This window comes from Acanthopagrus latus, chromosome 20 (assembly GCF_904848185.1).
Source record: "Acanthopagrus latus isolate v.2019 chromosome 20, fAcaLat1.1, whole genome shotgun sequence".
In the NCBI taxonomy this organism is placed as follows: Eukaryota; Metazoa; Chordata; class Actinopteri; order Spariformes; family Sparidae; genus Acanthopagrus; species Acanthopagrus latus.
In genome coordinates, this window is record NC_051058.1 from 23,637,418 (window position 1) to 23,664,981 (window position 27,564).

Sequence of the window (27,564 nt, forward strand, 5' to 3'; positions counted from 1 at the left end):
ACTGAACTGTGTGTGCTGTCATGTCTCTCCAGACCACCAGGGGGCAGAAGCAGCCCATGGAGCTGGATGATTATAAGCTCGGTGTTCACAGAGCTGAAGAGGAAGGAGGTCAGGCAGCAGAGTAGGACCTCCCAAGAGCTCATCAACCCTCCATCAGCTCATTACCCGTCCATACACGCTAGCGTACCATATACTCGGCTATAACAGTCTGTGTTGTATTGTTGCAGCAGACTCGCCATCTTTATTTGTTTGGGGATGAATTTAAAAATCCGTCTGGACTGACTGCAGTGGATTCAGATCACCTGTGTGCAGGTGTGGAGACAGACTGACTCCTAATGAATGAGTGGAAGCAGCTTGAGACATTCCCCTCCCAGCCAATCAGGGAGTGATGACGCCCTTTTATGAAAGCTTCAGAGAGGTGGGGGATGGCACCCAGGCTGGACTCACTCTCATTCTGACTCTGTCCCTGACACACTGCAGACCTGATGGACCGTCAGCCAGGAACTCTGGACTGTTTAGGCCCCATTGAGGTTTCTTTGCTGCCCAATTTCATTCTAGTTAAGGGAAGTTGTGTTTATTCTTCAGCCCAGTTGAGTGACCACAAAGGTCACAGTCACAGTTCAGATTGTCTGAACTGAATCCTTTTAAAAATCAAAGCCTCTGGACACCTTCAGTTTTAAACATTTATTTCATTGGGGACCACAGAGCTTGTAAAAACACATTTTCAGTTTGATTCCCTGCAGATGTACAAATCTTTTGTTTGTATTTTTATGTGGGCTGGAGCTGGTTTGTCTGCATTTTACTGCCAGTATCACCACATTGTTTCCAGTCAAACAGCTGTGCCTAATACTGTCTGCCTCTGCTCAGTTCACTGTCAGATCGTTACTAAATAAAGAGCTGTAAATGTTAGATTGTGTCTGTCATTCCCATTTACAGGCTGAAGAGTTACTGACTGTGGGCCGTAAAGAAGGCTATAAAACAACAGACTACATTCAGAGCCAGATGTTCAGTTGGCTACACGCCGTCTGGAGAATATAACTGACGAGTCGTAAAGAGGTTTTACCCTCATTTTTGCAATCCTGAAGTACTCTGACACGTTTAATTCTTACTACGTAACGCATTAGTATAACAAGTTACTTTTTAATGGCAGTAATCTTGTAACGTAAAGTAACGTTGCCAACACTGCTCAACTCCAGCAGCACTGAAGATACATGGCAGGAGATCCAGAACATCACAGGCTGTAAAACCGCGAGCATCCCATCAGGTGTGAGGCCACGCTGCCTGATGAATGAACACATTTTCTGTTCGCGTTGATCTCAACAAAGCCTCAGCTGTGAAGTCTGCGCCGCCTCCGGAGGACCAGCCACCATCAGTGACCCAACCGGAGTGAACATAAATATAGCAGCTGGTCTGGATTGACAAATGCTTCTATAAATTTCCGGTCAGCTTAGACTTCCACATATTTCCCACTGCTGGATACTGATCTGCCGATTCAGTTTCAACAAGTAAAAGTCTGACCAGCGGACAAAATTCTGCTTCCAATTTGTTGTGTTTTGTGCTGTGTTGTGACTTGTTTGGATTTGTGACCTGACACTCGCCGTAGTTGTTGCCCAGAAAGAAAATGGTGAAAGTAAAAGAAGACATTTATTACTACAAAATATTTAGATTTATATTTATTATGACCAAAACTGTAGATGATTTCCAGCTCATCAACACAAACAGCTTTTTAAAAAAAAATGGGAGGGGGGTATTTCCTCCAGACACCACACACAAAGCTCAGATGTCGTACTGCTGCTGTCCAGTCTGATCAATGTGGGCAGTCAGACACATTTTCACATCACAGTGGCGTAAATTAATTCCAAGATATTTACACACATCTCAGAAACATTAACTCAGGCCTGCAAGGGAAAATAATAACATTAGCAAGGAGGTGGTGGAATGCTGACGTTAGCTGATGGGTTGTCAAATCTGTTTTACCTTTGAGTTTGACCCAATGTCCCTCTGGATTTTCACTTTCGATCGTTTGAACTTTATTACAGTAAAAACAAAACTCTGATATGAAAATATTAACTATTAACAGAAACATTACACATCACATCAAAGCTGTCAGTGTGTCATTTTTCCACAGGAAATGACATCACTGACATAACATTTGGACCGAAAGGACAGAAGTGGCTCCTGCTCCAGTAGGATGGAAATATTGAAACTCTAAAATGAGGAAAGACTGGAGTGACACTGAGTCTGTATTCTTTCAAACAACCCAAAATCCAGAACTGCCATTAGTTTCCAGTCTTCAGCTGTACTGCTTCAATGTTAAAAACAAAAAAAGGTGTTTGGTGTCTCAGGCACAGGTAGCAGCAGGTGGCTGAAGCAGTTATCTGGATGGGACATCTCAAAGAGTCTGTCATCGCCACACTGTTTGTCCATTGAATAATCTGATGTTGTCTCTTCAGCATCCTCAGAGGTCTCCAGGTGTCCCGTGCACTCTGAAGCGGTACATGCAGGTGTAATCTGGGTGTCCCCAGTTAGACAACACCTGTACCTCGATGACCTGGAAGGCTCGGTCACTCTCCTCCTGTCCAGGACAAAAAACAGACAGAACAATACATTGGTGTCATCTGCATATTGTCAGACTTTAAGTGTAAATGTAATGATGTAAAAAACCTTTTAAAAGATTCTAGCATATTCAGGTGTGCTCTCCAGGCTCCAGAGCTTCACTAAATTAACTAACTGACTACTTGTGATTAGATGTCACTTCCCTGTTCTCTATGCAAATAAACATCACTGGGACAAAAAAACTAAATGTTTTTTACAAAAAGAAAGAACTCCATGTTGAACATTTGCTGAATTTTCAAGAATGCACCAATGATTTAGAATTTGTCGTCTGGGCGCCTGGTGATATTGTGGTCACTAGTTTGATGGTTGGATCAGTTGAAGCAGTGTGTTCACAAACACCTGCTGTTAACACTGGCAAGCTGAGCAACAGTGAGCCAACAAGTCATTTACATTACATCATGTGGTCACATGTAGCCCAGACCTTCTAATTGTGGTTGGATCTCACATGTGTCTTCACACCTGAACTTAGAGCTGTCCACCTGTGATCAGATCACTCAGGATGGGTGTTGATACGAGGTCTGAAGAGACTCTCTGTGCAGCAGTACTCACAGTGACAGGGTAGGTTTGTAGAGCTTCTCCGTCCTCATCGTAGGTGTAAGTGCCCAGCAGCTCCCCTCTCTCCTGACTCTCATCATCCAGACCCTGAGAGCACAAACAGATTAGTATTAAACACAACTTAACATCTGGACAGCACCTTTCTGCTGGCAGCGTCTCTCTTACGTAGACTCTGAAGTCTCGGGGGGCGCTGCGCAGAGTCCCACTCGGTGCCAGAGCTTTGGGGATGTGCTCCAGGGAGAAGGCAGTGGGGAGGATCCTCATGGAGAGGCGGATCACCAGGAAGCCCTTGGAGCCTCTGAAGGCCCAGCAGCTTCCGGGATGGACGTCTGGCTACAGGACGAGAAGGTCGGAGATAAACGTTCTGCTAGTTATCCACATTTACACCAAACTGTGATTGATTATCAAAGTTGTTTTTGTTTCCAAATTATCTTTAGAACCAACACTGCTAATGTAGGACTTATCTTTTAATGTAAAGAATATTAACTTCAGTTACCATTTGCTACATGAAGCAAAACATTAAGAAAAAGTAAAATAACAATACTCGAGTGACCACAGGTGTCATGTGTGACGGGCTGATGCTGTTCGTCAGGTGTGTTACCTGGATTACAGCTCGAGGAGACTGAGAGAAATACCAGAGAGGAACTCCAAACAGACTCAGCAGAGCCGCCTTCGTCTCGTAAGTCTCCGAACAGCGAGTGCTCAGTATGCTGCCCCCTGCAGGACAACCAAACTCCGTCAGGTACAGTTTGAACTACCTTCAAAACTAGTGGTTAAGGAAATCAGGCCACAGTTTTAAATAAATAACTAAATGTTTCAGCCAGTTTTTATTGATGTGTAAATTTGTTGCTAGGAAACATCTGTAGCTCTGTCCACTCAGGAGCAATCAACACCATAAGCAGCAAGTCACTGTAGCATTACAAGCTAGCATAACATATCTTTGTAAAAGGTTTAGTGTTATTTTTGTGTTAACCTTTGTTTCATTTAGTTACTGTTACTGTAAACCACAAAAGTCGCGTTCATCAACACTACAAGTATAAAACAAGTCAAACACAAACACAGTTTCTGACCTCCAGACTCCAGAGCGTAGTCGGCCAGGCCAGTCCGGTCCTGAGAAAACAGACGCAGAGCGTTCTGCACGATCACATGCACATCCTGGAAGAGACGAGCGATTAGTGATCAGTCAGCAGGAAACTCGATGAATAAGACTGTTGTAAGTTTACTGTTTCATATCTGTTAGAAGACAAACATCTGAGGAGCCATTTAACAGAGGGCTCATTAAAACCGTCTCCCTCTCTGAGTGGACAGTTACAGAGACGAGCAGAGAGGAGGCTTCACTGCTCTGACTTGGACAACTGGATGATGCATCTGGTGACTTTAACACCCACTATGTGGTCATACTGGCAGAGGAATGAAGGGAAAGTCAAAGACTGTCAAATATTTACACTACCGACAGTAAAATAAATATCAGAGCATCACCTCGCGGGTCACGGAGGCCCCAGCAGCCTCGGCGGCGTGCAGGACGGCCTCTGTGACCGTCTCCTCGCTGCGGTGCTGCTCCAGCTGCAGGCTGATGTTCTGCAGGATTCTGAGCTCTAGAGAGGAAAGCGACGCCTGCAGGTCGGCCCCGCTGACGTACTGCTGAGACAGCCACTGGAGCAGCGACTCTGGGAGGCCGGCCTGGTCTCCAGAGGCTCCGCCCCCCACGGTCAGCTGGTTACCATAGACAAGAGTCCGAACCTCCTCACGGACCTGAACGGACACCTGATCAGAAATCTGATAGAGGACACGAGGAAACAAAGCCGGATACAGAAACATGAGACTCTAAAAGTTGGGTTTTAATTTATTGTGATTCTTAAGAATCATAACTTTGGTTGGGAATGTTTCTTCATGATAGCAAAACTGATTAATTAGTAGATATCAACTCTACAGATATCTGTGTCGGTGTGTAAATAGCAAGACACGCAAGTAGAAACAAAAATGGAAGAAATTTAAACTGTCATTCAATTGTTTGTTCACCAGAGAAAAAGTCACAAGCTTATTTTTCAATAGTTTGTTGGTTGCAAAGCTTAATTTCCCAACTCATTGGAAAAATGAATCTCAAAATGTAAAAAGATCAATTTTTGTCATTTCTGTATTTTCACCTTTACAATCTGTGTTCTCAACATTTTGTGATCTGTTGTCCATAAAATCTGGGGTTAGGGTTTAATAATCAAGTGTCGCCTCTCTCACCATCTGCTGGATTCTGTCGAGATGTCTGCAGCCGTCTCGACACCCGGAAAGACCCGTAACATCCCGCCTCAAATCCTCCAGAGCCGCCTCCAACCGCGCAACCACTGCCAGCAAGGCATCATGGGACTGACGGTCCACACCAACACTAGAGGAAGTTACAAGACATGTACACTCCAAACTGTTAAACTAGTTAAAGTGTTTCACACCCATCGTCTGTATGAACAGAGCAGAACTACAGCCAAACTGCAGCGTAGAGTGTAAAGTGAAGAGGTGGATGAGGAGGAAGATCACCTGACAGCAGCAGGAAGTGTTGATGAAGGTGCTGCAGCTTCTTGTCTCCACTGAACCTCCTGCAGAGCAACAAACCAAACAGTCCCGAGATCAACAAACTGGAGCTTCTGTGAGTCAGTGAATGATGATGATGATGATGATGATGATGATGATGATGATGATGATGATGATGATGATGATGATGATGATGATGATGATGATGATGATGATGATGATGATGATGATGATGATGATGATGTACCTCAGTTTTAGCAGCCAGACTCTGCAGCTGCAACTCCAGCTGATCCAGACGAGACGCTTGACTCTGCTGCTGCGATAAATCCTGCTGCCGGGTCTGCAGACACACCGACAGGGAGGAAACACACACACACACTCCAATCACACTCTGATGAAGACCTAAATCATAACTTAGAGGAGCTTCTTCATCTGTCAGTACAGAAAGCTGGTTCTTCATCTTTTACACTTGGGACATTTGCAGCGTCTGTGACCCTGGTCTTTGTTTTATGTCCCACACTAGCTGAGCCTCATCGCTGGCCTTTAAACCAGCTCAGCCTATAGAGAGGTAACGTCTCCACACACAGCTGAATACCCAAAGATATGAATGATATATAGAAAGGAAGCAAGTACACAAATCTCCAGGACATGAAGGCCAACAGGACAAATCATTAGCATGTTGGTTGACCAGAATAAATGAGTGAATGTAGATCTGTCAACTCTGTCCTGGAGATTAGTGTGTGTGCTACCTTTATGCCTTTGGATAATCCATAACTCCATAAATCATGTTCAGATTCATCTTTGGTCTGAATGCGTCTCTGACCTGTTCCCTCTGCCGTCTGTCCTCGTCCAGTCGTGCCTGGAGCTGCTCCAGCTGTTGCTGCAGCAGTTCGCTCAGCCAGACTTCCTCGCCGCTGCTTTGACCAGAGACCTGCTGCTGCTGGAGGTCAGCGTACAGCCGGAGCACCTCCTCGTGTCTCCGCTCTGCCTGCCGCCCTCCAACGTCCACCCGATCCCACAGCGCCGCCAGACTCTGCTCCAGATGAACGAGTCGCGTCGCCTCGTCCGCAGACGCTGCAGCAGACGCTTCCTGTGAAGCAACGAAGCTTTCATTCCAACAGCTGCTTGAAAAAAAAACTGGTACAACAAGAGGAGAGACAGCATGTGGAATAAAGAGACAAAAGAATGGATTCAAAAAAGAGACAAAGCTGATGAAACAATAAAGGGAAATGTATCCTTGGACGACAGAACTGGACATCTCCTAAACAACTGCAGTAACATTGCAACTGCAGTCATTTTACCAGAGAAATGAAACAGTGACATGGTGGTGTCCGAACCTCTTTTGCTGATGGTGTTTCAGCCGGTGGAGGTCGACTGTAGAGCGGCTCCTCGTAGGGCTGCACAGCGCCCTCTGCTGATTGGCTCCTGGGGGACATGAAGCTGTAAATGGAGGACAGAGCGGGGACGTCAGGGACCCCCGCCCTCCACTCTGAGACAGCTGGAAGGACGGACTGCAGACCGGCAGAACAGAACCAACACAGACCTGAAACAACAAAAACACATAATTCGCATGTGAAACCCTTTGATACACTGCAGCAGCTTTGGTGATTCATTGAGAGACCAAAGCAGATTGATTTACACACATTTATGTTGTCTTAAATACTTTAAAGCTTTGACGGACTGTGAAGACACAACACCTACTGAAGAGGAGCAGCAGAGGGACGAGAACCAGCAGCAGTCTGAGAGGAAACCTGCAGGACGACAAACAACAGCAACACGTCTGATTAAAGGAAAACTCCTTCAGCCACAGTTTGGTTTCAAGTCAGATGCTGAGCAGAAGAAATCATCTGTAGAAAGGCCATCACACACACAAGGTTTTTACCGAGTCAGGAAGATGCTGGCGGTCATGTGATGCCATCGTCTGTTGAGCCACCTGTACACATCAGCTGCTGTCGCACCTAAACACACACACACACACACACACACACACACACATTAAATATTCCATTCCATATTCCATTCCACAATCATTAATCCAGCTGAGCAGGAGGCTGCAGGTCACCATGCAGGAAAAGAAACGTTACAATATTGATCGAAGCGAACACAAGAACAGAGACGAGGAACAACAACAACACAGCTGAGGATGAACTGCAGAGAATCATTTCACTTCACAGAGAGAAACAACACAGAGCTCCAACACAAACATGCTGCACACCAGAAGAGGAGGAGCAGAGGAATCCATCAATCAGATCGATCAATACAACGGTAACCTGCAGAGCCTCCGACGCTCCGACAAGTTGAACATGTTCTCTTGGTCAGAGGCCAAACTGCTGACGCTGCAGCGAGAGTCAGCTGAGAGAGACACGATGCTGAGGAGGCAAACAGGGTCAGAGACAGATTAATAGGAGGAGAAGGAGAAATCTGTAGGAGTAAAACATCAGACTGAAAGTTTGCTTCATGATGCCGTCGTGGCTTTAGATGGAAACTGCGGCATCAGTGTAACTAACAATGCAGAACTGATATAAGATCCATCATCAGTCTGACACAGGAGACACGTGTATTTCACTGGTCAGATCAGAGAGTTAACCTGTGAAAACAGCAGCGCTCCACATCAGCCCCAACACACAGGAAGCCACTGAGGACCATGAAGACGAAGAGGAGGAGGAGGAGGAGGAGACAGTATCCATGTCTGAGGGTTGTTTCTCCTGACAGTCGTCACCTGTTGTGGACGAGTGCGTTTAACTGACAGACTCACAACACAAGGCAGGAAACAGATTAAACCTCTGCACCAGCTGTGAATGACTTCAATCACACCTTTAATGGGCCCTGCAGCTACACTGAGGAGGCTACGCTCAGAAAATTAAAATAACAGCAGCACAGTTGAGAGACGCGCACTAACATCAGCCAGCAAAAAGGAGAGACTGCTGTGACCGAGCGACTTGAGCTCAGATAACTGAGCTGGTTAATCAAGAAAAGAAAACGGACATGGAGACGTTAGTGCAGTGAGCAGCAACAGACGTCTTTTAACGTCTGTCCTACAGCAGCTCTGAGGGAACACAGCACTTTGTTGTGCTCTCTGGAGGCTTTCTAGAAATCATGATGTACGTAATCAAGCAATTTATGACAACCACTGAGCAATAAACTAGAAATGATTTTTCCTCAAGAAGTTGTGACACGTAAGTACAAAACTTTTTTTTCACGTGCCCCCAAATTCTGTCAAGTGTATTTTTTGCACACGAATGACATCAGCTCGATTCAAAAATATGAGAAATATGAGAACTGTGAGAACATAAGAGAGAACTTCCATTTTTCCATCTGACAAACGCTGCAGCAACCTGGACTGGAGCTGTGTGTGTGTGTGTGTGTGTGTGACTCACACAGAGATCCGGTGGGATGAAGCTCCTTGTGGTTCTTGGTGGACTCCCTCAGGGTCATGACTCCACAGTGACTGGATCGAGCTGCAGCAGACAGGAGACACAGTCAGGACTCAGGCGACACCTCAGCTCGTCCTCTGAGCTGAGGACCAACGCTGACTGCAGGCAGAGCCATTTGCATTTTGCCAAGGCAACAGCCAAAGCGAAGGGGTGCAGCCCATTTGTTTGGGAGAGAAGAACAGCAGGTGAGCAGTGAGACCAGGAAAAAAAACAGGGCGTGATCCAGAAGAAGAACAGTTCATTATCTGAACAGAACACAGTGAACCAGAACGTGAATAAAGTCAGACTCGCTGATGGCTGGTTGTTTACCATCAGATTCAAGGTAATTTTTATTTTAAATAAAGGCAGAGGTTCCTCCAGGTGGCTCTCGTGGTCCTGTAGGAGAATCTAGCGGTCATTGGAGAGGGTTGTCTACGACACTGAGGACACTGGGTAGTTCTAGTGGTACTCATGAAGGTATGTAATCACAGAACGGTGAAGAGCTTATTGATGTAGAGCTAGAAATCCTTCAGGAGGTTCCAGTGGTCCATTAGGTGGTTCTACAGGTTATAGGGAGATTCTGGTGATCTTATAAAATTGCTATAGAGGTTACTGGGGACGTTTCTACGAGTCCTGTGAGGGTTCCCAGAGGTCCTATAGGACTTTTAGGGGTCACTGCTGAAGTTCTCCAGCTCCTCTAGGTTGTTCTGGAAGTCTCTCCGGAGGTTCTACTGTTTACTGGGATGATGTAGCGGTCCTACAGGTAGCCCTTGTAGTAATTCTATGGTGATTTGGGGGTCCGATAGGTGGTTCTAATGATCTTTTAGAAAGTTCTAGTCGTCATTGAGGCAGTTCCAGCAGTCAGTAAGCAGGTTCTGGTGTTTACTGAATGGGTTCCAGGTCAACTGTAAGAGGTTCTAGTTGTCTCTCTGTAACAGTATTTAGGGAACCTAAAGGAGGTTCAGCTACTGCAGTAAAGAAGAGTCCACTCCACACTGATGTTTAGGAGCATGCACAGGTAACTGAACTCCAGGTGAAGAAGAAAAAAAGAGCAGATCTGTTTTTAGTTGATTTCACGCAGATTTTGACACCAGTGTCTGGTCAGAATAAAAGTGGACAGGTATGTTCCCACACCTACAACAAACAGACTCCGACAGTCAGTACCTCCATGTCTGTTATCACACTTTGAGGCCAGCCCATAACACACCTGCCAGGTGTGTGTCAGCACAGACACACAGCAGGCTGCAGCTCTCCTGACACACAGCAGGCAGGAGCCCAGCCACAGCTGCAGCACATCTGCAAGAGCCAAGAGTCAAACTTCAGTATGACAGAAACATCTGGAACAATGTGCAGGAAACGCCAGAGAGTGGTTCAGGTGCAGCTTGACTCAAAACAGGCGGTGACAAACAGGAAGTGATTAACATACGCAGAGTTATACAAATATTTATTGGCAGAGCCACAGAGGAGGAGGAGGAGGAGGAGGAGGAGGAGGAGGAGGAGGAGGAGGAGGAGGAGGAGGAGGAGGCTCTTAGTCGATGTTTCAGGAGGTGAAAACCCTGAATGTGAGTCTTAAATGAAAAGCGAAGGTGAGCAGTATCACAGCTGGGCAGGAAATTAACTCATGTTGTCAATCACATGACATTCAGACTGATTGCCGACTTATCAAACAGAGCAGCAACACAGTGAGCTCTGATTGGCCAGCAGCTCCACACTGTGAGGAGTCTGGCCAATCAGATTTCCTCCTGCTGCTGCTCTACAGGAGGGACTTGAGTTGAACCACTGATCTGTAAAATGTGCACATTTATATCTCATGATCATCTTTTGATTAAACACTGGTTCCTCTGGTGACTCAGATTTCTGAACTAACTTCCTGCCCAGCTGACAAACAGTCTGTAGGTGCAGGAGAAAGCAGCTGAGTCAAGTCTGCTACCTGTCACATCGTGGCGTCTCTGCAGCATCAGCTGATGATAAAGCAGAGAGAACAGAGAAAACACGTGGGCGGCTGACCTGTCCCACATGGACGCCAGAACACCTGCTGAGGAAAGGTTTATTAAAGACAAACAGCTGATCTGAGATCATCATCTGTTCAGACGAGCTTATGTTTACATCTTTGAGTTTTAGTTAAACTCACAAGAACTGCTGCTGGGAGATCTCTGCACTTAATGATAATGTTGAAAAGTTAATTTCATGATAAATGTATAAAAAAGGTTTTCAAAGAAAGTGCTGCTGTTTGTGTTTGGATTACTTATTGATTACCAATATTCAGCCTAAAACAAACACGTCAGTCCACTACTGATCTACATGAACACAAGGGGGCGCTCCTCCTCCACTCTGTCAGTGACCTGAACTCAAGAAGAAAAACTACTTAGTTCTCTTTACTTCAAACTCTTTTTGCATTATTCTATCATTTCCAGACAAACTGGATCAGAGTGTAAATGAAGATGCCTGGCTGAGCTGCCGGTGAACACGCTCAAGCTCGGCTAACAAATATCAGCATCAGACTGTGAGCAGAAGACATAAAGCTAATCAGAGTGTTTCCACGACCACAGCATGAAACAAACATGGCACTAGTGGAGGAAGATGTGCACAGAAGGAAGTGACAACTTTTACACTAAAATATTGAAGAATATTAATGTTTTTGTTGACATTTTATTCATTAAAAGGGGCAGCGGAACTAAGAACAATTCCTGATTCGATTTTATAGAAGTGGCGCAAAGTCTGTTCACTCAAATCACCAACACATGACGGGAACATTTTAAAATCACATGTTGAACATAAAACAACATGTGTGCTCATAAAGCTGCTCGCTGCACAATAACAACAACAACAACAACAACATTAATATTGTAACTTGCGCTCGCCTGTGCGGTTCTTGCGGCTCCGGTCTCTGCAGTAGATGGTGGACGTGTCCTGGTCTCCGGTCCCTGAGGGTCCTGGTCTCGGCCCCGTCACGGCGGAGGAGGCGCAGGTGTATTTGGAGGAGGCGCAGTGTGTGGACTCCTTCCTGTCTGACTGCAGCTCACAGTCTTTACAGTAAACCTGGCTGAGTGTCTGCACCGGGTGTTTGGGACAGTCTGAACCAATCAGAGTGCCGTCTGCCAGGATGGTGCTGTGCTCTGCTATGATGGTGCTTTCTGTCACATAGACATGAACAACTCACTCACAGGAAATCAATCTGATTATTGATTAATGAAGAAACATGAAGTGCATATTCAGTGAACTGACCTTTGGCATCACCGTCATGATCCAAACCTGGAAACCAGAAGAGGAAGATCGACGTCAGACAAGATCAGAAACCGATTCACAGTTGAACTCGATCAAACTTTATCTGTAGAGAACTTTTCAAACAAATCAAAAAAGAAGCAAAGAAATCTATGAGGAGGGAAAAGAAAAGAATAAAATCAATAGACGATCACATGAGTGGAGTTAAAGACAGATAGATAGACTAAGAGAATGAAAAGGAACAAAAAGACAGAAAGATGAAGAATTATTTTAAAAAGGGTGACGGTCTATAAAAGTGGGTTTTAGGAGATGATGTAACAGAAGTCACTGATTCTGCGAGTCTCATCTCCTCAGGTAGGCGGATCTAAAGTCAAGGAGCCCTGATGGTAAACGTTTGGTCACCTTGAGACTCGACTCAACAGCAACCTGGACTATTTCTAATTTTAACATGTTTCCGTTTCACTGCATTCAAAAAACTTCTTCACTAGAAGTACACAAGTATTCTCAGAGTTACGGAGTAAAAGTATCAAGTTCAGCAGTGCGTCACGTTTCTCTGGTCTTTGGCCTGATTGCAGATAACTGGAGCAGAAAAAGGAGTTTTACCCCAGAAGGTGTCGACCATCGTGGACTCCTGGACGGAGGAGTCGTCCAGCAGGGAGGAGAGCAGGGAGGCGTCGGACGCCACGCTGCTGTTCAGGAGCGATGGAGCCGCCAGCTTACGAGGAGTACTGAGGAGGAGAGACTCCGAGCAGGAGACGGAGAGCTGCTGGGACCGACGAGACTTCATCGACCTGGAGGAGGAGGAGGAGGAGGAGGAGAGGCAGGGAAAGTACAAAGGTGAGGATGGGAGAGAGGGAGAGGAGGAGGTGCAGGGGAAAAAAGACAAGAATGTGGATGAGTAAATGCACGAGGAGGAGCAGAGTAAATTGTTCAAACTAGTATTTGGAGCAGCAGACCAGCTCCTCACCTGCTGCTCCTCCAGCTGGGTCCTCCCACACTGAAGGAGGCGCTGCTGTGCGGCAGACCGCGATCCAACAGGCCGTCATCGAGCCGCAGGCTGCGTCTGGACATGGTGGACACGATCAGCTGCTCCTTCTCCGAGTCTAACGCTGCAGAGGAGTAGCTGGAGCTGAGGAGGAAGAGGAGGAGGAGGAGAAAGAAGGATCACTGAGAGGCTGCGTAAGATGAACAAAAAAAAGATCAAATCCAGGAAATTAACCTCATCAGAAATCAGAGAGAAGTCTCCCCTGAGAAGCGTCATGCTTTTAAGTTTCCTTCAGAATCAGAAGTGATCCAGTGATAGTTATCTGTACATCCATGAACACTGCAAACAGGAAGTGCTAACAGCTCACACAGCTGAATGAAGAACATCTGACAGACACAAACAAATATAGACTGAAGTTCTTTTTGGGCTTTTAAACTACAGTTTGACAAAAGATCCTTCAGCAGACAAGGGAAATGCAGCGAGCGCCTTCTGTCTCATATTATCTCAGTGTGGAATTGTAATTTCAGTGTTTCATGTCACTGAATCATCAGATCACCACACAGACCAGCTGAAGCCTTCAAGTCCGCCTGGTGATGTGAGCAGAAACTAGAGAAAAAAACTGAATGGATTTTAGTGAGACCTCAGATTTACACAGAGACAAAACTTAGACAAACAGAAATAAACTGAGGTCAGAATGAAAACGTCCTCGTCCTGATATATCAATCACACAGACAAATGGATCAGTCAGACGTCCACAAACAGCAGCAGGCAACAGTCAGTCTGATTACAACACAATCCCTGCTGCCTTATCAGACACAGAGACAACCTGACCTACATACAACACACACACAAAGAAGGTGGTGAGTATACACACAGGTTGGTCCAGCCCCAGCTCTGCAGGTCCACATCCTCTTCACAGGACATTCCAGGGAACAGAGGCCCAGCACACACACACACACACACACACATTACCAAACACACACCCACTCACACACAGAGTGAGGAAACACACACACGCACACAAGCTGTGTGGCAGCAGCACAGTTCAGCGTGAACCTGCTGCACACATCACTTCCTGTTAGAGCTGAGGGTCAGTGAGCTGCTTAGACCCCGCCCACACACACACACACACACACACACACACACACACACACACACACACACACACACACACACACACACACACACACACACGTATCCAGGGAAAATCCAGGTGTCCAAAAACACTTGTGAATAAATGATGTTTGTGTGAAACTGGTGGAATAGATTCTGAACATGAAAACAGTCTGAATGTAAAGATCACTCAGTGTTGGTTCAGGGCTATTTAACCGTCTCAGTATTTGGCTGCAGGGACACACAGGTGGGGAAGGTGAGAGGCAGCAGGTGGAACCCTAACACACTCTCTGTCAGGTGTTACCTGGACAACACAGGTGAGCTCCAGACACGGCCGACATGTGAGAGGACGACGGCGACGCAAACAGATCGCAGACGGCTGCAGGTGAACGCTGCGGTCGGATCACCTGGACTGTGTAGAGGGGAACCTCCACCTCACTGAGACGCTCTGGATTACCCAGCAGCCCTCAGCTTGAGCCAATTATAGACTGTGTGCAGAGCTGCAGTGACCTGTGTTCACCTGCTGAGGGCGCCGTCAGCACAGACATTTACTGCCTGCTGCAGGAGAGCAGAGGATGAGCTACAACTGAGCTGTTAACTAATCACTGAATCCATCATGATATGGAAGATTATTTCTGCCAGTTCAAGAAAAAATGATGTTAAAAATGTGACGTCTTCAAATATCTTTTTTTGTCCAACCAACAGTAACAAAAGAACTGAATGATTCAATTTACAGTGAGAACAAACAGAAATGACAAAAAATGTTTGCTAAAAATGTTTGTTTTATGTACAAACAATAAAGATCATACCAATTAAAAGAAAGTCTGCAGATTAAATCAATACTGCCTGCTGATTATTAACCTGTTTAATTCCTCGCAGAGCTGCACTCTGAAGCAGTCATTTAACATCTCTGAGTAGCATTTATTATTATTATTATTATTATTATTATTATTATTATTATTATTATTATTATTATTATTATTATTATTATTATTATTATTATTGACGTGAAGCACTTTAACTGAGTGTTTAATAACAGATCATTCAGACGTCACCCCTCCTCACCCACGTGTCTTCAGTCATTTAACTACACTGCCCGCTCCCAGCCAATCACGTAGAGCTCAGACATCTGACGTCCCAATGGACCAATGAAATCAGGTGGTGGGCGGGGCCCCGCGAAAAACGAACGGTCGTTGTGCTACCGTTAGCTTTAGCTCTCCAACCGTCGACACAAGATGAAAGATGCACATTACTCACCCGCAGAGGAGACTCTCACCCGCTGAGGAGACTCTCACCCGCAGAGGAGACTCTCACCCGCTGAGGAGACTCTCACCCGCTGAGGAGACTCTCACCCGCAGAGGAGACTCTCACCCGCTGAGGAGACTCTCACCCAGCGCAGGTTACTGCCGCCGGTAAGATCCTGTTAGCTACACACGTATTAATGCTGGATGAACGACAGCTTCCGGCTGTTTTTCTGTTAAAACACGCGACCTAATGATAAAAGTGTGAGCGTTACTTATAACTGTTGTCTTAAAAGAGACACAAGTTCTAAGTGTCGACTGACAAACTCACAACAAGCCACACTGGGAGATTTGACAGCCGCCGTTTCGGGCTACAGTGAAGCTGCGCAGGTTTTTATAGCGGCAGCTGGCTGATATGTCGCCCCCGTGTGGCGGGAGGAATAAATGACCGCAGCGGGTGCACTGCCAAAGATCATAGAGCGTGGATGAGATGGTTCACTGCGTGAATTCTGCTTCTGGTTTACATCCTCTTCTTCTTCTTCTTCTTCTTCTTCTTCTTCTTCTTCTTCTTCTTCTTCTTCTTCTTCTTCTTCTACTATTCAGATTACTGTGTCCTTTTCTTAATATGTTCATAATTGTCTCCTCTTTTCCACTTCTGTCGTAAATCAACTTGAATTTTCTTTGTTGGTCCAAAAGATTTCAAAGATCAAAAAAGTCACCAAGAGTCTTTGAGGCTGAGTGCAGTAGAAATTTATCTGCCAGCAATCAAAGCACGAGATCAGACACAGACAAAGACAGTCCTGGCAAAAAATATACTGGGGTTGAAAGCATTGAGCATCCTCTTTTAAACACAAAGAAACTGGGAGTGTCTTCTCAGGCTTCATGGCCTCAACCAATTCCTATTCTTCTTTAATTCTGCTGATACTGCTATTTTTCTATGGAAAATCTCGTTCTTCCTGGCTGGCTGTACACGAGGGTCTGCTGTCACAGTGGAGGCCAGTGGAGAGCCATATGACAGTATTGCAGCTGTATTATCCAGGAAAATATTGGTTAAGGCTGATATCAGATCAGAACTCTGATAAACTAAATATCAAAGGACTCAGATTGGGATCGGGGTAAAAAAAAAACTGATTGGGACATCCTTACTCACATCACCAACTCTGTTTTGAATGGATCATGAATGTCTTCTTCTTCTTTCCTGATCCCAGTGCTGCTGACACTCTTTATTAATTTCACTTCGTACCTATCTATATATACATATAGATATATAGATAGATAAATAGATATATAAATATATACACTGCTCAAAAAATGAAAGAAACACATCAGATCTCAATGTGAAAATAAATTATGTTGGATATCTATACAGATATGGACAGGGCAATGTCTTAGGAACAAAAGGATTCCACATCTTTTAATAGAAAATGAAAGTTTTCAACCTACAGAGGGCTTAATTGTATAGACACCCTGAAAATCAAAGTGAAATAATGATGTGGCAGTCTAATCCATTTTGCCAAAATGTAATTTCTGCAACTCAAAATGCTTCACAGTATCTTCTGTGGCCCCCACGTGCTTATATGCATGCTTGACAACGTCGCGGCATGCTCCTAATGAGACGACAGATGGTGTCTTGTGGAATGTCCTCCCAGATCTGTGAAAGGGCGTCGCTGAGTCAGGTGATCGTTAAGGCCATTCAATTGTATCAGTTCCCTCATCCTCCAGGTACTGCCTGCATACTCTCAGTGGTTACCATGTTCAGCCCTCTGCTCTTCCTCCTCTGCAGGCTGAGGATCGTCATCATGAACTTCAGGATGCTCTGTAACGTCTACAGGACTGCTGAGGTCAGCAGAGCCAGAAGACTGACAACACAGAACAGGAAGGAGAGGAGAGAGAGGAGGAAGTAGAAAAAGAGTTAAATGAACTGAAATTCAGTAAGTTCATGTACATAAATGTTTCACATTCATCAGCGGAATATTTGACCAAAACAAAACAGAATTTAACCAGTAGTGCAGATTCCTCATAGTCTATAGTCATACATATAAATTAAAGCTGCAAGCAGCGATGAATGGGCCCTTGCAGTCCACATGTGTCGAGACACACATCATTTGATGTCCGTCTGCAGATCTCACTTCCATGACTGGGAACCACAACTGCAGATCCTGTGAGTCCTGTTATCTTTGATCCATCTGTAAAAAACCTGCACATAATCTTTGTATTTCACTTCCTTATGTTCATTAAACTCACTCACTGAATATTCATATTGACCACCATATGTTCTTATACCCACACAAGGTTTAGGACCATTTACACCATTCACTTAACAGATTAATAAAATCTGGACGTCCTACTTCTCACAGCAATCACAGTCACTTTTTTATCTTGTAACACTGACTTGTTATTTCATAATGACTCGTTGGAACTATTCACCCAGACACAGACTCAAAACATGCAGTTCATGTGTTTGTATATTTATATATAAATAACTGTATATAAGAATCAATACAACTGTATTCAGGGTCCAAACCTTTGAGCAGCACGACATTGGAAACGAAATGGAAACATAGTCAGCCTAATAAGAGTTAGTGTAGTTAATGTGTTAGACGTCTATACCAGTAAACATTTACACACCTTTACATGTACAGAATATGACCCTATTGATTATTATCTGCCCACAGAGCTGCGCTTGGTTCTGTTTCATTCTCAACTCTGAGACGACACCACATTACAAGTCTCTGATACTGTGAAGTAAACCTGTGAATAATCAGAGAGGTTTGAGCACTCAGAGGGTCGATTAAAGCGTCTGAGGTCAAAATGTTATTCTGAGCAAAGAGGGTTTATTTCATCATCAAATCACGGCTGAGCTCGTGGTTTCCAGGTGCATGGAAATCACTTCTTTGACTTTGTGCAGAGGTGGTGCCAGTGGAATAACACAAGTGTTTCCATAGTAACACAGACACACTTAATGGGACTTGTCACTATAACAACATTACAAAGTCTGAGGTCAATTCCATGGAACTGGGACTGTTTGTTTTTTATATGTTTGAAAAGTTGTTGATTAACTGTTAAATCAGATAACGTTTGAATGTACATCTGTAAGGAACAAAGATAACTGATAACAAAGATACTCATGCCAGGAAGTTTGAAAATGATTCAGGTGGTCAACAACAATGACACAACATAAAGCAAACTACTAAAATATTAACGGTTTATTAGATAAAAACGACAGTAAATTGATTGTTTGTACTAAAGCAAGTGGTGTGACAGCAGCATGGTTCACTGTTAGGCCATAACTCAGTGGTTACCATATTCAGCCCTCTGCTCTTCCTCCTCTGCAGGATCGTCATCATGAACTTCAGGATGCTCTGTAACGTCTACAGGACTGCTGAGGTCAGCAGAGCCAGAAGACTGACAACACAGAACAAGAAGGAGAGGAGAGAGAGGAGGAAGTAGAAAAAGAGTTCAATGAACTGAAATTCAGTAAGTTCATGTACATAAATGTTTCATATTCATCAGCGGAATATTTGACCAAAACACGATGTTTCCATAGAACATGTCACCACAAAGACTTCTCAAAGTCTGAGGTCAGTTCTGTGGAACTGGGACTGTTTGTTTTTTATATGTTTGAAAAGTTGTTGGTTAACTGTTAAATGCCAGTAGAATAACACTGACCGGGATGTTTCCTGAAATAGATAAAAGACAAAGCGATATAATAAGACTTTCATTCACAAGCAGATAAAATGATGTGTTTGCATCTGTTCCTGGACAAAACTCCCTGTCTTACATAGATCAACTGCCACGACCACCATGAAGCCGGTCCTGAAGGAGACAGTCTGCCTGATCATCCAGGTGTGTCCACAGAGGAGCATCAAGTAACACACTGTCCTACTCAAACCATCAATATGTAACCCTGTTTACAGGACAAGACACCACTCACAACCAGTTCTGGGATATTGGGAAATATTTTTGGTCGACACAAAGATGAAGAAAGTGCTGAGTTTGTGAAGTTGGGTCAACCCAAACCACCTCCCAAACAAGAACGATCGGTGTGACGGGCTGAGCTGTGGTTCAGTTGAGCCAACTAAAGCTCATCAGGTGAGGGAAAGATGATCTTACACATGAAAAGTGTTAACACCTACTCGATGTGACCCGAGTCATCATTGAACTTCAGTATTAAACCCAATAAAACTCAGTCCTTCAGCTTCACTGAGTGCTGTGAACACAACAAACGTCGTCACTTGTTGAAATGTGCTGCTTGGGTGAGACACTTCACCCACCTTGCCTGGTGTGAATGTGGCTGACTGCTGTGTGTTTGTGGTGGTCGGGGCTGTTGGTGCTGAACGTGCAGCCACGCTCCCTCAGTCTGACCCGGAGCAGCTGTGGCTGCTATCGAGGTTCACCACCACCAGTGTGACTGTGTGAAGGAACGGCACCTAGAAAAGCACCATACAAATCCAATCCATTATTATTATTATTATAAAAACAGTGATAATTACACCTTTTAATGCTCGGTTCAGTTTGGTTCTGCTTTTGCTAGACTATAATATCACTGACACAGTAAAAAACACTAACCACATACAGCCAGCAGTTGTGCAGTGTGACAAACTGCAGTTTGTTCATCTTGTTTGAGTACATCCTCAATCTCAAGTTTCAAGTTGAGTCTCAAGTAATTATTTTCTGCTAAGTCATCACACAGCGACTCTAGTCGATGACCCAGTCCACATCTCTGGTATTTGGTCAGACCCGCCCTGTTTACTCACGTTGGCTGTATTTGTCCATGTGTCTCCCGTAGACTTCAGTGTGGCTGTCATCACAGTCCGGCACCAAACAAACCAAACATTCCTTCTTCTTTAGGTTCCCTGCTGACCAGCAGGGCAGGAACAGGGTTTGTGGGTTCCTGATAACACACAGTGTGCAGTGGGTGACACACAGGTGTGACTGATGACTAACTCCTGACCTGAATGCTCAGTGTTCAAGTTACAGTTTATATGAGATAATAACTTTCACACATGGCACTGGAAGATGCATGTGGCCTCCTTGGAGACTCTCATATTAGACATCACATCGATCAGTATTAATTCAAGTACATACGACACAATGCAGAAGTATCTGCTTTTCTTCTTCTCTAAGATTTGAGACACTTTGAGGGGTTTCTCTAAGACATAACAGGCCTCAGATGGCAGATCTTACATGTCAGACTGAACTCTCAGCAGGAAGTTGTTTTTGTATTAGTTAATCAGAAATCAGTTAAAACACTGGCACCTGTTCAAGTTTTCATTCTACAGAAATGCTGCAATTACTGGAAGTTTTTTATCTTCACAGTTCATCATTTCTGTGGACAGACTTCACGTCATGGTGGGAGGAGGCGTGTCGTGGGAAGAGTCGGTATCTGACAGGATATAAAGAAACTCTGGAAGCTCCAGTCAGAAGCCAAGAAGACTCACAACTCAGCTGATCTACACATCTTTCACCAGGTGAGGACAAACTGGGCAGAGACAAACACTAGTGTTTACAGGGAAGTACTGCATTTACACAGTAGACGTGTAGGCTGACTCCTCCTGTTATAACCAGTGTAACTGCAGCACAGAAGACGACTCGCTCACTAACCTGACTTTACTCTACAGGTTGAAGAAATGGCCGGCTCAGATCCCCTTGAAGTTGCTGCATTGGGTCGAACTTTCGCCCTGGGAACTCTCTACGATGCTCGGGAAGAGAGACTGCTCCCAGGTAAGTCTGGACCAAACTCATATTAAGATCATATTTCATTCTACCTGTCTTCGAAGCCATTTCATTAAATGTTCTGACTATTTCAATCAATCCTACATTCATATACACGACAGAAAGAATAAGCAAAGTGTGAGTGTGTGACGCTGCAGTGTGACAGCAGGTCCTCATGTTCAGCCAGCTGAAGTGTGTGAGACGCAGCCACGCTTGGTGCCTCCATATCATCCACTGATTTTACATCCTTACACTGACACATAAAATGATGTGGACATGTTGCTTGTCTATTTCACAGCATTCAGCATCTCCTTGATTGCCTGTTTTACATGCTCTGCTGTATGAGAGCCACCAAACTAGTGTGCATACGGCCCGCTGTAACTCCAGAGTGGAGTCAATGTGATGTAGTGCAGAGATGGTAGGACACACCAGGGATTCAGAAAACCCTGATCCTCTTCCACGGAGATGAGCTGGTTATCCAGAGTGATTCATTTAATTACCCTCTCTGCAGGATTTTATCAAACCAAACGAGCAGTATTAAATGCAGGCCCCCGATCCCTGATCCTGCAGATTAGATTGGGACATTCATTGTTGCTGTTGTTTCATGTCACCAATGTTGCTCTGTGAATCCCGGCTGGTTCTAAAATAGTGAAAACGGGTATTTTGGCTCTGAAGACAACAGGGAGGGAGATTAGAGAAGTGAGGACATGGTTTTGTTGTAAATCTTAATGTGTGTGCTGCCCTGCACTCATGCTCTCTGGATGGAAGCCTGGTTTACATGAGAGTGGAGCTGTAATGATAATAACAATAATAATGATGATGATGATTATTATTATTATTATTATTATTATTATTATTATTATTATTATTAATAACAATAATAATAATAATAATAATAATAATAATAATGATGATGATGATGATGATGATGATAAAAATAATAATAAAAATAATAATAATAATAATAATAATTGCTCTATCCACTCTTCGTTGATACTCTCCACAGTCTGCCGAGTCAGGACGTTAGTTCTGGAGCTGGCAGGGAGGCTGGTTGGGTTGATTGGTGATGAAAGCTGTCACCTGCCTCAGGATCTGCTGATAGCTAAATTAAACAGCAATAACCAGGTAGATGGCAGTGGCTTTGCATATTTATAACACAATATTTAGAACACTTATATATACTGAAAAAAATCTAAAGAGAAAGTAATGAAATGACTTGAACAATCACAATTATTATGATAATAATAATAGAATAATAAATGTGATGTGTGCTGTTACGACCCCCCCAGTGAGGTCTAACATGAGACAGAATTAGAATCAGAAATCCTTTAATGTCCCACAAATGGGGAAATTTGTTTGTCCCAGCAGCCAAATGACAGAATATTACAAAAGACAAAACCAATAGCAAAAATAAACAACAATAAACTTAAAAGGGTAAAAAAAAAATAGAGTAGTCGTATCAACATGATGAAGAAGAAAGCGGTCAGGAGGTCCCCTGCAGTCCAGAGGACCTGAGCCTCCTCAGCAGGTGGACTCTGCGGTGTGATCAGCCCAGTCCAGCTTATTGTTGAAGTGAACTCCCAGGTACTTGTTAGATGTCACCAGCTGTCTGTTCCCTGTCTGTTCACCTGTGTGCAGGGCTGTCTGTGCCTGCAGAAATCCACCACCAGCTCTTTGGTCTTCCTGGCGCCGAGCTGGAGGTGGTTCTGCTGGTACCAGTCCACAAAGTCTGTATAGGCTCCATCGTCCCTGATGAGACCGACAAGAGCAGAGTTGTCAGAGAACTTTTGTAAATGGTGGTAAAACGAATAACATTCATACTTATCTGCAAAACTGTCAATTTTACTGTCCAAGAATACCTTCATGCTGAAGCTTCAGAAATCCAAATGATTTTTCAGCATTTTGGATTTTTGGATTAAAATTCTGTCCATGTTCAAACAGATTACTGATGTTTCTTCTTTTTTCTGTAGGATTAACTCTCCCTGGGCAGATAACTGCTACCCCTCACCCTTACAGTAACTTTGAAGTCTCTGCATCTGACTCCATTGAGTCCAAGTCCTCTCTGTTGGACATTGAAGCTTCTCTGAAGGCCAGTTTCCTGTGTGGACTGGTTGAAGTTGGAGGATCTGCCAAGTATCTGACTGATACGAAGAAATTCAAGAATCAGAGCAGAGTGACGTGTCTGTACAACGCTACCACACACTTCAATCAGCTGTCAATGTCTCAACTTGAAACCATGATCAACCAAGAGAAAGAATCCATCAAGAAGGGCACGGCAACACATGTAGTCTCAAAAATCCTTTATGGGGCAAATGCTTTCTTTGTGTTTGACAGTGAGAAGTTGGAAGCCAGCAGCGTTCAGGACATCCAGGGCCACATGGAGGCTGTGATCAAGAAGATCCCTACATTTAATATTGAGGGAAAAGTTGACATCAAACTGACTGATGAAGAAAAAGAACTGACCAACAAATTCTCCTGCAAATTCTACGGAGACTTCATTCTTCAAAGCAACCCTGCAACATTTGAAGATGCAGTGAAGACCTTTGTAGAGCTTCCAAAGCTGCTGGGAGAAAAAGGAGAGAAGAGTGTTCCTCTGAAGGTCTGGATGATGCCTCTGAAGGTCTTTGACACGACTGCAGCTGAGCTGAAGAGAGAGATCAGCGCTGGATTAGTTCAGAAGGCGCAGGATGCTCTCGAAGACTTACGGGAAATGGAAATGAGATGCAAAGATTCTCTGGACGACACAGTGATCGCAAATTTTCCACAGGTCCAAAAAGAGTTAAAAGGTTTTAAAACACGATGTGATCTTTATGCATCTGAGCTCCGGAACAACATGAGGGATAAATTTCCCCTCATCCGTGATGGTAAAGAAGACGAGAGCTCAGTAGAAAAACTCCTTGATGACAGAAACAAGTCACCATTCAGTCATGAAAAACTAGACAAGTGGCTGAATCATAAAGAGAGAGAAATCAACGTCATCAGGTCCTGTGTGGAAATGATGGAGGGAACAAAGATCGTCCATAATGAGTCAGAGCTGGACAGAGAGGTTCTTGCTGCAGGTGTCGATGAAGCTCTGTGCTTCGTCTTCACCTCCCTGCAGAGTGCCGACCCCGTCCTGCATGAGATGCACAAATACCTGCAGACGTTTGCACCAGTGTGTTCCCATGAAGACCCATGGTACTACTCAGATGATATTCTTGACAAAATGAGAGAAAAAGCAGAAAGTGTCCACAATCTTGCCAAAGCACTGAAGAACAGCCGCCGATTCCGTTTCCTTGTGGCCGCCATTGATAATAAGAAATACACAGGAGCAACCATCTACCACTACAAAGACGCCAAACTGGTCACTGAGGATTTTTCAAAGCCTGCCCTCCCTCCTGTCAGGAGCATCACAAACAGAAGAGATTTGATCTGGTGTAAGTCGTTTAATGTGCTTCTCATAAATACGCTGCATAACTTACGCTGCTTAAGAAATCTGTTTTTATCCATCACAATGATTAATCACACATTTTGTTTTGGATTCTCCATCAGACGCCTGTGATCTCACCCTGGACCCAAACACAGCAAACGGCTACCTCCATCTGTCCGAGGACAACAAGAAGGCCACGTGTGATAGCTGGCTGTATTATCCTGATCACCCAGACAGGTTTGACAGTCATACTCAGGTGTTGTGCAAAGAGGGGCTGACTGGGCGCCGTTACTGGGAGGTAGAGTTTAGTGGTGCTGGAGTAGGAGTGTCGAACGTTTCTGTTTCTATACTTGCTGCGTACAAGGGAGTGGCTCGAAAAGGAAACGGTTATGACGCCATGCTTGGACGTAATTCAATATCATGGAGTTTCAGCTATTCATCCATGATGATGCTTTCCTATTTTAGTGCTTGGCACATTGATCAGGTGTGGGCTGTTCCTGTTCCCCCCCAAACTGTCAACAAAGTTGGGGTGTTTCTGGACCATGAAGGTGGAACTCTGTCCCTCTACAGAGTCTCCTCAAACACCCTGGAACATCTGTACACCTTTGACTCCAGCTTCACGGAGCCTGTGTACCCAGGCCTGTGGGCTTATGAATATTACAATTATGCGCGCATTTGTCCATTTGACTAAGAGCCATGACAGATGAGTCAGGTTCTCTGTCTGTTAAAGGTCTTATTGATAACATTCAGACACTAAACGAGTCATTCCATCTCACCACAACACTGCTGTTGTTCCAATCATCTGCCCCATAGATTAATATAATAAAGATACCAGATGCAAAGATGGCCTCCAGTGAAAATCGCTCACCTTGTGCATACGCCAAAAATGTTTACTTCCCAGTTCTGCAGCTCACTGCATATGTCCAGCAGAGTTTCAAAGGTTTTACAAATACAGAACCACCATGGATCAAACATTCATTTTATAAATGCTTTTAAGGCTGCAGGGGAATTTTTTTTTCATTGATTAGCTTATGCAACAAAGTCTTGTTGGGCTGCAGCGCATCAAGAGACGATGTGATTTCACAGTTTGGCTGCTACGAAAACTGTTCAAAGCCTGGTGCTCTTCCTGAGCGGCTGAGCGGCTGACGGACGCCCTCAGGTGGCCAGTCTGTTGTAGCTAATGTTGCTAATGCTAACTAGATACTGTAGAATATTCTTAGGTTATTCAAACAAACTGGTCACTACTGAAACTGTAGATGCTGATGAAACAGAGATACCACGTGATTCTTTCACAATCAGATTAATATTTTTTTCTTCTACATGTTATCAATATTACCTTTAACGGGGATGTGTGTTCACCTTTAAGTCTTAAAACAGGCTTGAACACCTACTGAACACATTTAGATAAAGTAAAACAGGACAGCTGATGGTGTGACGTGTCTGTGATTTTCTTTGCATCAGTTCTTTTTGATTCTTCACACTTTTGTGCTTCACAGTCAGGTTTTTAATTATTTGCTTGTTGCGTCTCACATATTTTTTTTTTTATGACTTTCTATAATACCTGACACTTTTAGAGGCAGAGCTTACACTGAAACAGCTGGATCATCATCACAGTTTGTTAAATAGAAGCTCATGTAAAATGTAGGTTAGGATATAAGAAGGTTTAAGTGGTGAGTGTTTGATTAACATTTGTTTCTTTTTCTTTGTGCATAATATTTAAAGAATTGTCTTTTCAGAGTAAAAGAGAGATCTGATCTGACCTAAAGTTCAATGAATGTCTTATTAAACACTCTAATTAATTCATGTTCTGATGTAAAAAATAAACTCTGTTAAGACTTTAAGCACAACACTGATGTTATAGAGCTGAAATACGTCATGTTCTATGTATTAGTCCATGTTGAGTTTATGAATGTTCTTCTCATACTGGTTTGGTTCAGACTTTCACTGAGTGGTTTATCAGATACTTGTTGATTCTAACTTTATTTCATCATTCTTTGTACTTATAGAGTTGACATCAATATATGATTGTTATGTCAAAGGTTTTGTTGAATTTATATTCATGTTAAGTTGGGACACGAGGTAGCCAACGTGCAGATTGTTTAATTTAGCATGTTTCTTCAAGAGGCATTTTAAAGATAATCCTCTTTCTAGACTAAAGGAGAATCTTTGTTTTTCTCAAATTTGTACCTTAACTCTGGTCTTAGGTTCAGTTAAGGATTTTATTGGCCACTGGCCTGCCTCCTTATTGTTCTTATTGAATCTTTTAAATGAACTCATTTGAAGTCAGATGGAAATATAAGTCCTGTGAGCGACTGTCTGCAGCTGCCCTGACGCCTGGACAGCAGGAAGTCTAACGCACGTGTTGATGATGCCGCTGCCTCCAGCAGCCGATAGATGAGTTTGTGGTTTGACTTTAAGTTGATCTACGGCTGCTGCACCAACTGACACCTTCATGTGACCCGATCATCCAAAATGTACAGGCTGCTGAGACTCCCCGGATATACTGACATGCTGGATCCTGTCTGACAAACGATGTCGTCTGCTGAGAGAAATGAGCTGTGCTAAGGTTGCTGTTGAGTGTGAAGGTAGAAAAGGTGAGAGCTCGGTGATGTTAGGGCTGATTATTAGACGTTGTTCCTTTTTGTTTTTTGACTTTTGATTTGTGCTGACCTGAGAAAAGGAACCTTTTGTAATTTGAACTCATTTCTGTACTTTTTCTTTCAACTGTTTGTGATTTTAACCAAAAAAAATATGAAAGCTCAAATAAAACTGGAGTGT

The 27,564-nt window shown here is 44.0% G+C and overlaps 3 protein-coding genes across 19 annotated transcripts in view; 2 read left to right on the forward strand and 1 right to left on the reverse strand.

Annotated features, from left to right (window-relative positions):
- Nucleotides 1-1,783, forward strand: part of LOC119009793 (collagen alpha-1(XII) chain-like) — a 17,859-nt gene extending 16,076 nt beyond the window's left edge. For all 4 annotated transcript variants that reach the window (XM_037081398.1, XM_037081402.1, XM_037081400.1 and 1 more), the window contains one exon: nucleotides 33-1,783. In XM_037081398.1, the coding sequence (XP_036937293.1) occupies nucleotides 33-125 (93 nt within the window). In that variant the 3' untranslated portion in view covers nucleotides 126-1,783. The remainder of the gene's footprint in view (nucleotides 1-32) is intronic.
- LOC119009792 (SUN domain-containing protein 1-like) lies at nucleotides 1,659-16,105 on the reverse strand. 14 transcript variants are annotated; one of them, XM_037081391.1, is made up of 23 exons: nucleotides 15,774-16,105; nucleotides 13,291-13,452; nucleotides 12,927-13,114; nucleotides 12,327-12,353; nucleotides 11,963-12,235; nucleotides 11,032-11,133; nucleotides 10,266-10,397; nucleotides 9,066-9,146; nucleotides 8,276-8,407; nucleotides 7,959-8,057; nucleotides 7,571-7,646; nucleotides 7,390-7,439; nucleotides 7,026-7,231; nucleotides 6,512-6,778; nucleotides 5,936-6,028; nucleotides 5,695-5,753; nucleotides 5,404-5,548; nucleotides 4,651-4,947; nucleotides 4,242-4,326; nucleotides 3,773-3,888; nucleotides 3,337-3,504; nucleotides 3,166-3,258; nucleotides 1,659-2,575 (listed from the first exon to the last, which is right to left on the reverse strand). In XM_037081391.1, the coding sequence occupies exons 2-23, from the start codon at nucleotides 13,392-13,394 to the stop codon at nucleotides 2,459-2,461; spliced, it is 2,910 nt and encodes a 969-aa protein (XP_036937286.1). In that variant the 5' UTR covers nucleotides 13,395-13,452; nucleotides 15,774-16,105; the 3' UTR covers nucleotides 1,659-2,458. The 14 variants fall into 14 exon arrangements, with proteins under 14 accessions (XP_036937286.1, XP_036937284.1, XP_036937281.1 ...); XM_037081389.1 differs by having other exon boundaries at nucleotides 15,755-16,105; XM_037081386.1 differs by having other exon boundaries at nucleotides 15,736-16,105.
- Nucleotides 15,695-26,097, forward strand: LOC119009794 (neoverrucotoxin subunit alpha-like). Its single transcript, XM_037081403.1, has 9 exons — nucleotides 15,695-15,833; nucleotides 17,213-17,338; nucleotides 17,446-17,593; nucleotides 18,998-19,139; nucleotides 19,448-19,754; nucleotides 20,982-21,133; nucleotides 21,284-21,386; nucleotides 23,348-24,793; nucleotides 24,909-26,097. The coding sequence occupies exons 7-9, from the start codon at nucleotides 21,293-21,295 to the stop codon at nucleotides 25,475-25,477; spliced, it is 2,109 nt and encodes a 702-aa protein (XP_036937298.1). The 5' UTR covers nucleotides 15,695-15,833; nucleotides 17,213-17,338; nucleotides 17,446-17,593; nucleotides 18,998-19,139; nucleotides 19,448-19,754; nucleotides 20,982-21,133; nucleotides 21,284-21,292; the 3' UTR covers nucleotides 25,478-26,097.
- The last annotated feature ends 1,467 nt before the right edge of the window (nucleotides 26,098-27,564 follow it).

What these genes read in the sequence shown, in the direction of transcription:
- LOC119009792 (XM_037081381.1), bottom strand. Translation starts at nt 14,277, where the DNA reads ATGTGTGTGTGTGTGTGTGTGTGTGCTGGGCCTCTGTTCCCTGGAATG. An exon ending in CCCAGCTGGAGGAGCAGCAG is followed by an intron (nt 13,115 to 13,290) that starts GTGAGGAGCTGG and finishes CTCCTCCTCCAG; the next exon opens with GTCGATGAAGTCTCGTCGGT. An exon ending in CTACGCTCTGGAGTCTGGAG is followed by an intron (nt 3,889 to 4,241) that starts GTCAGAAACTGT and finishes GTTGTCCTGCAG; the next exon opens with GGGGCAGCATACTGAGCACT.
- LOC119009794 (XM_037081403.1), top strand. Translation starts at nt 21,293, where the DNA reads ATGGCCGGCTCAGATCCCCTTGAAGTTGCTGCATTGGGTCGAACTTTC. An exon ending in GGAAGAGAGACTGCTCCCAG is followed by an intron (nt 21,387 to 23,347) that starts GTAAGTCTGGAC and finishes TTTTTTCTGTAG; the next exon opens with GATTAACTCTCCCTGGGCAG. An exon ending in CAGAAGAGATTTGATCTGGT is followed by an intron (nt 24,794 to 24,908) that starts GTAAGTCGTTTA and finishes ATTCTCCATCAG; the next exon opens with ACGCCTGTGATCTCACCCTG.